Below are 7,543 nucleotides of genomic sequence, written 5' to 3' on the forward strand. Positions count from 1 at the left end.
TTGTATTTTTTTTCTTATTAATATAAAATATGTTATTAAAGCAAATAAGAATTCTAACCAAGTGTGACTTCGGTGCATGTTTATCTTCTCCTCTTCCTCTAACCTGCAGTCTGGCTGAAAAAAAAAAATAGAAAAAAAAAGTCTGAGTACATTGCCTGTGGAAAAACAGATTAGAATATATTATTTAAGCTTATTATGTTACATTATTAATTTATTAATATTATTATTATTGTTGTTGTTAGACTTTAACAATCATCAGGTGAAAGCATTTAACAGTTGGTCTGTTGAGCATCACTTTGTATCATTCAACATTTTGCATTAAGACTACAAAAATGTAAAAACCTAAGCAAAGTAAAAGTGTCAACATTGATTTTTAATGTGTTAAACCAGTGGTGGATCCAGGATATTTCTGAATTAGGGGCCTTCAAGGGGCCACAATATTCATATTCTAGTATTTGTTCAACATTCTTGCACACAAATCCCTAGTTTTGGCAAGGTGTATGTTTAACCAGACACACATTCAAACACTTGTAATGTAATTTAAAAAAGTTTGCACAGTAAATTCTTCTTATCTAATTAATCATACATTTTTACTGTACATAGATACACACAGCATGTAAGAAAATTCAGCCATTTGAAAGACTTTTACTGCAAGATTGTTCAAAACTTCTTAAGAAGAGAAGAAGACTTCTATGAGCTTGATTCATGTTGAACTTTCCTATTTGACTTATTAGTGCCTCTAGTGTTTGGGCACAGAACTGCATCCACCATCATCAGTCTCAGGCAAAGGATAGATGAGGGACAGGACAGGGGCACTTCAGGGGGCCAATCAGATTTCAGCAGGGGCCAGTGCCCCAGTGGCCCTGCCCCTAGAACCACCCCTATGTTAAACATCAATTATAATATTAATTAAAAACCCCAATTCTGTCAGCTGTTGTCGTTACACACTGTTTCTTCAATCAGTTTAGACAAGGTAAAATTTTTCAAATTTACATCCAACAAATATTTTCTAAAGAGTTCCTACATTTCGGACACCAGAGGTTCAGGTGTTTTATTTATTACTTTATTTTATTTTTTGTCAGCATGGCAAATCAAATTATTTAACTCTGACCTAACAGTGCTTCAGCTTCACTTGTACCATCTCACAACACAGACTTGTATCAGCAAAAAAAAAAAAAAAAAAAAAAAAAAAAAAAAATACTTTATGCAAAATTGTTTATGAATGTAGATTTCTACTTGAATCCAGTTAGTGTTTGAGGATTACACTATAGAGGCAAAAGAACAAGTTGACTCATTTATCGAAACCATTTTATTTCCAGTTCATAATCACTTTGAAAAGTCTGGTGCCAGTTTTCTGTATACAAAAGCCTTAACAAATATAAACTACTTTAGTACAAAGCAGCCGAAAACTCACCAGAAAAAAGGCACATACCGTATAATGTTCATGTTACAGTACTAAAAACACACAAAAATGCATGGTTCATTAAAAAGATAGATGAGCATGTGTATGTGTTTTAAAAGATATACTATTTCTAAACGCTGATTAAATTTGGTCAGTTTTGCAGATTTGTACGCCTTTAAACACAACCCTTCTCTTCATTAAGAAGTTTGTTTCATTTTGACTTGTTCGGTTCTTCTTTTTCACTGTTCTCCCTTGTTTTGTAGTGCTCCTCCGGAAGATTTCTTAGCTTCTTGGCAGCCTAAGACAAGAACACAAAAATAGTGACCTTTATCGCAGTCATCACCATAGAGACTGAATCAGCCACAGTGCTAGGTCTGCTTTAGGAATAATTTTCCACAAAAACAGTGATGAACTTTGCTCAGAGACTGTCTTTGTATGCCAAATAATACGACTTTTAAACACTGGAGTTTAACAATTAGAGAGACATTTCATTAATAAAAGGTCACAACCACTTTGATTTTTGTTTTCAGTTGCTCGCTTTAACAAATTCACTACAGTGAATCTTCACTTAATCACATAATGTGGGAAGCAATGAAATAAAGCATTCCATAATAACCCCTCTAATCTCAACAGGAAGGATAGAACAGGAAACATTTGTGAAAAGAGCTTTGAAAAACACTTATTCATATAGTGTGTTTTACAGAAAATATATGTGAGGTAAATGCATCCATTACCTGCTCTGGGGTGAGATCCCTTTGCTCCTGGGCGAGCATCTCGTACCCCACCATGAACTTTTTAACTGTGGCTGAACGCAGCAGAGGAGGGTAGTAATGAGCATGAAGCTGCCAGTGGGAGTTGTCTTCTTTTGAATAAGTACCAGTTGGGGCCCCTGAAGAGAGACAGAGAAAAAGCAAGATGATTTTTTTTTCTGCTGGAGACAGAAAACTGGCCTCAAGTCACTTACAGGCTTTGTTCACCCTAATTGCGAGCTGCTAAGCTTATTAAGATAGACTAAGGTTGTCCAAAAAATGGCTTTCTACTTCTTAAGGCTTTTTAAAATCATATCTCATCACACATATTTGATGAAGTCACAATGAAAGCTTGACAGGTTCTGAACTACCTTGGAARAAGATCAGTCTCAAACATATAAAATAATACAAAAAAACTGTATTGTAATTTATTATGTCAGTAGGGGGTGTTTGACAAACTTTTCATTAGAAAGCAGTTATCTTTTTAACTTTAAAAAAATAGGAAGAATGAACTGGAAGTCTTATGCATTAACTTGACATTAAATCAATGATTTGGTAGAAACTCAAGTGCACATTACAAGCATACAGGTACATTTTGGAATTGTTAGTCTTTTTGCATGACCCAGAAAATATAAATGGGAGTTCACCTATGATAGAAAACATCCATAGCAACTGTTAAAAAAATACAATATGTTAAATAATAATAATAATAATAATAATAAAAATAATAATAATAAAATGGTCCAAATCTGCCCGTTTCAATTCAGAAGTATACTCCAGTAGATTAAATCCTAAACATGAGGGCAGATGCCAAGGTGGGTTTGAAGTGAGCCGAGATGGTGTGGGCCGAGTTGGCCAACAAATTAATGTGCACGGCCAGTTTTCCAAGCTGTACACACATAAATGGGTCATAATGTTGGAAAATGGGCTTTTCAAAACATGACTGCACAGCTTGTCGCAAACACTCAGAATTCAGTGAGACAGCAACTGAAAATTTGCCAACTTTCTTGTAATTCTCCCGCAATTTTAAGTTGCTAAGTAGTCCCCAACAGTGAGATACTAACTTACGGCAAAAGGCAAAGAACTACATGTCCAAAATATTTCTCATTTCCAATATCATGCAGGCAACAGTCAGAGATAATTTCTTTTTTTAGGCAAAAATGTGCAGGAAGCAGAGCTTTGAACTGGCCCAGGTTGATAAAATAGGTCAACCAAAAGTGATTGGTACAAACCGACAGCTTTTATTTTCTAAATGTTGCAGGACATTTTTTAAAGGATAGATGTAAAAGTAATAATCTCTGCTGCTGATGACAGAACTGTTTGCATGCAAAGCTTTTCCCGCGGGCATGACTCCACTAAGACGATTCGCTCAATGACACATTTTCAGGCCTTGGCAACCCAAAACAAACTGACAAGGTTGTGTTATCTCAGGGTTTTTTGCATTAATGTCACTTCAGCTCTTCAGATATCAAAGCCAATGTGCTTAAGCATGGATGTAAGTTGTTTTTATTTTCATAAAAAGACTAAAAAAAAAAAAAGAAACGCTTCTTGGCTGCAGCTCAGTCACCACCTTATTGTTATTAACAAGGTGAATTAAAGTTACAGAAATTGTCAAAATTTGGTAGAAAAAAATGACCATCTTGTTCTACCAGAACAACAATCAGACTAATTATAAAACTAAAGATAAAATGTCATCTAATTTAAAAAATGGTTGTGTGAATGAGTCGCCTTTATTTATTCAACTGAGATACAAAGTAGGTGTTTATCACAGTTTTATATTAGTCACCTCACTTTTATGTTCATTAACCATCTGCATTTGTCAAAATATTATTATTTTTTATTTATTTCTTCCATTTGTACAAATAGAGAAAGTGTCCAAGCCAAAAAAAGTTATGACTCAGAGTAAATTGTCACTAATTTGCAACAAGAACATCTAAACACCTTTTGTGCTACCTTCATTTATTTAAAGGGAGCTAATGAGGTGATCTGGGAAACGCCGGTATGTCGCTTAACACACAAAGTTTAAAAAAAAAAAGATCCCTAGAGACATTAAGAAAAGCTTTTTATTTTATTTATTTATTTATTTTGCTTTTAAGTCAATTTCCTGACAATGGGTGCTAATCACACACAGATAAAGATGGCAGGAGGGCAACATAAAGGAAACTAATTGATGGGACAAGAAAGAGGAGGCATAAAGAAAAGCCTACAGCATCCAGATAAAGAAAGAATCCAGATGAATGTTCCTATTAGAAGGCAATTATACAGTTTGTCTTTGGTTGTGTTTGCATTCCTGCTGGAGTACCAGCGTTATTTAAGTTACTCTGTGGTACCACCAACCATTGTAATACAAAGACACACTATAATACAATGTATATATTATTATCCTTCTATTATAAACACTGTTTATCAATAAAATTTCAGGATAATTTTATTTATGAAATAATACACCATTCTAAATAATTCATTTGTGTCCAATCGTCTCTGTGTCTCATAGTCTAGAAATAAGGTGTGAGATGCTAAGTATTATTACACTCCTGGGGGAATAAACAGGTATTCTAATCTGTGATTTCCCAGGTGACTTGAAGAGCATCAGACCATGTCTASTTCAGCACACAGCCAATAATAAGTCGAAACAATACCTGTCTGTCTGCTGTCAAATGAGCTAAAATAATGCAGGAGAATGGGACTCGTTATCTATCAGTTGGTCAGTGTACATTCAATTTTCATATTATGCAAAAAAAACCTACTATGTGCAAGCATATATCATACTTTTTTATAAGTAATTAAAGTTTATTTATTTAGCACCTTTTACAAATATACAAACACAAAATGATTCATAAGAAAAGCAAGAAAAAATTATACATACACACACACACACACAGAGAGAGAGAGAGAGAGAGAGAGAGAGAGAGAGAGAGAGAGAGAGAGAGAGAGAGAGAGAGAGAGAGAGAGAGAGAGACCCTCAGTCGACGTAACCAACCAGGAAGAATTTAGTCCAACAGCTCAAGGCCATGTGAGAGAGCCAGATTCTGTAATCAGTTGTTTTGGGAACAGAAGTGCCGGCAGACAATAACATTTTTCCACCTGCTTTAATGTCTGCTGGTACATCTCAAGGTGACGAATCCATTCAGACAAATAGTGTGTACAAATTCTGCCGAGCCACGCTATCAGTTTTCTCCAAGATCAATTCCATCTGGCCAGCAAAGTCCAGGGACCACAACCGGCCCATGACCCTCAGCAGAACTGCTTGCAGACCGAGTCCAGCTCGCTCAAGGCAAAAGTCTGAGTGTTGATAGAACAGCAATCCTTCTTCATAATGGTCAGGCAGCCAGGAAATGAACAGCCACCAACGCTGTTTTGTAGAAACACCAGGAGACCACCAAGCAAATCTGTAGAATCCAGTGATCGGAATCCAAATATATATCAAGAACAGAGCAGAACAGAGGTCCCACCTTTGTCATGTCCTCCCATGAAGAAAAAACTTTGTTCCAAAAATTTATTAAGCAATCATATCTGTTGCAATTCTTGTTAAATGGAAGGGTAAAAACACCTATTTTCACTGTAACGCAATTTCCTTTGATTTGTTCATCTCCTTAAAAATGAATGAAGTCGACACTAATTATTCCGTTTTTCACACAACTTCCACACAACTTTAAAATAAACACCAGTTTTTAATTTTGTGGGTTGCTTTTTTCCCCTCTCCATTTCTGTCCTGCCTTCTCAGTGTCTTGACACTCACCATTTCTTCTATCTGAATAACTAGGAAAGGTGCTAATTGAGCAAACTGTGATATTTCACAAATCATTGGGCGTGTAGGTGTTCTTTGAAATCTTATGATACTGTGTGAATTACGAATATGAGTTCTATTCACACGTGTCAATAAAAACACTGTTAAACTAACATTTGAGTACCACAAAAACATAAGTTTTATACAAAACTTTATGCATACTGTTAGACCTTGCATCATTAATCAAAACATAGTGCAGTCAATTTTTCAGGTAGATTAAAAACAAAAGGGAAATATATGCATAATTAATCAACTTACTCTGCCTAAAACTTTTGACAAATCACCTACAGGTGATCAGTAGCTTTTAGTCTTAAAGAACAAAAACAGAATATGAGATTAAAGCCAAAGTCTAACCCACGACCTCCAGAGGCAAGTGTACACCCAGTTTTTCTTCAAAGATTTAAAGATTTTTCTGATAAAACAGAAGCTACTGAAGCTCTGACCGTGTTCCCTCATGCCCTCTGTCCTTCATGCCACACTACAGTTAGAATAGGAGAGCATTATCTGTCGTTTTTTTACAAACTACCTTTCATGTTGGCTGCTATCTTGAAAGTAACCTCTTAAAAAAATGAAAAGAGCACAGAAGCAGAGTAAAACCCCTATAATATTCACCCAGGTGGTAAAGTTTAAAAATGTATAACCTTGTCTTCTGAAACTAATATGCAATGACACGACCATGGCTCAAAATATTGGCTGTCTGAAATGTATTAAATTTGTCTGAGCCACCTAACGTCTGTGAGGCTGTGAACTAATTTAAACAGGATTCATTTCAACCCTGCGGGTTAGTTGTTATCAGTCACACTATGCTCACACCTCATTGCCCTGAGGCTGCTAATAGAAGATGAAACAGATAATAAAAAAAAATCCTAATTACGAAATGGATTGGCAAAACAGCAAAAGTCACAAAAAAGATGAAAGGCAACTGCAGCTTTGATATACATGAATGCAACTTAAAATGCTCACAGTGGCAATACCAAGTTGTTTTTGGGCAGGTCTAATATATCCTGTTTACTGTTATTTAAATGTGTTACAATGCAATGTTAGATCGGACGGTCAGATTCACCCCGAGGAGAAGGACGTGTTTGYTTTAGTCAGTAAGCATCGAGATTTTCTTGAACACGAATAACTCACAGAAGACGGACATGAAAAGACTGCACCTGTAACCCTCTGCTCATATGAGAATCGCTCGTCAGCCATGATGACACTGCTTTCCTCTCTGTCATTCATCACTTCATCGCATCACTGCACTCTTCTAACCTCTGTTATAACGCAGGTCAAGCATAAAGATAAAATAAAAATAGAAACATATAAAATCAGCTTTAGTTTAGATTTAAAAGTGGTACATTTTGTTTTTAAGTTGAACATGTTTTCTCTTTGGTTTCACACATTTATTTTAACAATTTGCAACTCAAAAACACATGATTTTTGTTTTATTTATTTGTTGTCTGGTAAAACTATATTTATGTTGCTGCAATTTTTAACTAATTAGTGCAACAAGATAAATCTAGATACTAAATAGCAGTAGCACATACTGTATAACCCCCGCATGTTCACAAAGCACCAATGTATGAGAACAGATTTATTGTTTTGGGTGGGGGACTCGTT

At 35.4% G+C, this 7,543-nt stretch overlaps 1 protein-coding gene across 1 annotated transcript in view; it reads right to left on the reverse strand.

Moving 5' to 3' along the window:
* Nucleotides 1-1,291: 1,291 nt before the first annotated feature.
* Nucleotides 1,292-7,543, reverse strand: part of galt (galactose-1-phosphate uridylyltransferase) — a 36,399-nt gene continuing 30,147 nt past the window's right edge. The window contains exons 10-11 of the mRNA XM_014002510.1: nucleotides 2,137-2,291; nucleotides 1,292-1,700 (exon numbers count right to left, since the gene is read on the reverse strand). Coding sequence (XP_013857964.1) covers nucleotides 1,614-1,700; nucleotides 2,137-2,291 — 242 coding nt within the window. The 3' untranslated portion in view covers nucleotides 1,292-1,613. The remainder of the gene's footprint in view (nucleotides 1,701-2,136; nucleotides 2,292-7,543) is intronic.

This window comes from Austrofundulus limnaeus, unplaced genomic scaffold, assembly GCF_001266775.1.
Source record: "Austrofundulus limnaeus strain Quisiro unplaced genomic scaffold, Austrofundulus_limnaeus-1.0 Scaffold13, whole genome shotgun sequence".
Classification (NCBI taxonomy): Eukaryota; Metazoa; Chordata; class Actinopteri; order Cyprinodontiformes; family Rivulidae; genus Austrofundulus; species Austrofundulus limnaeus.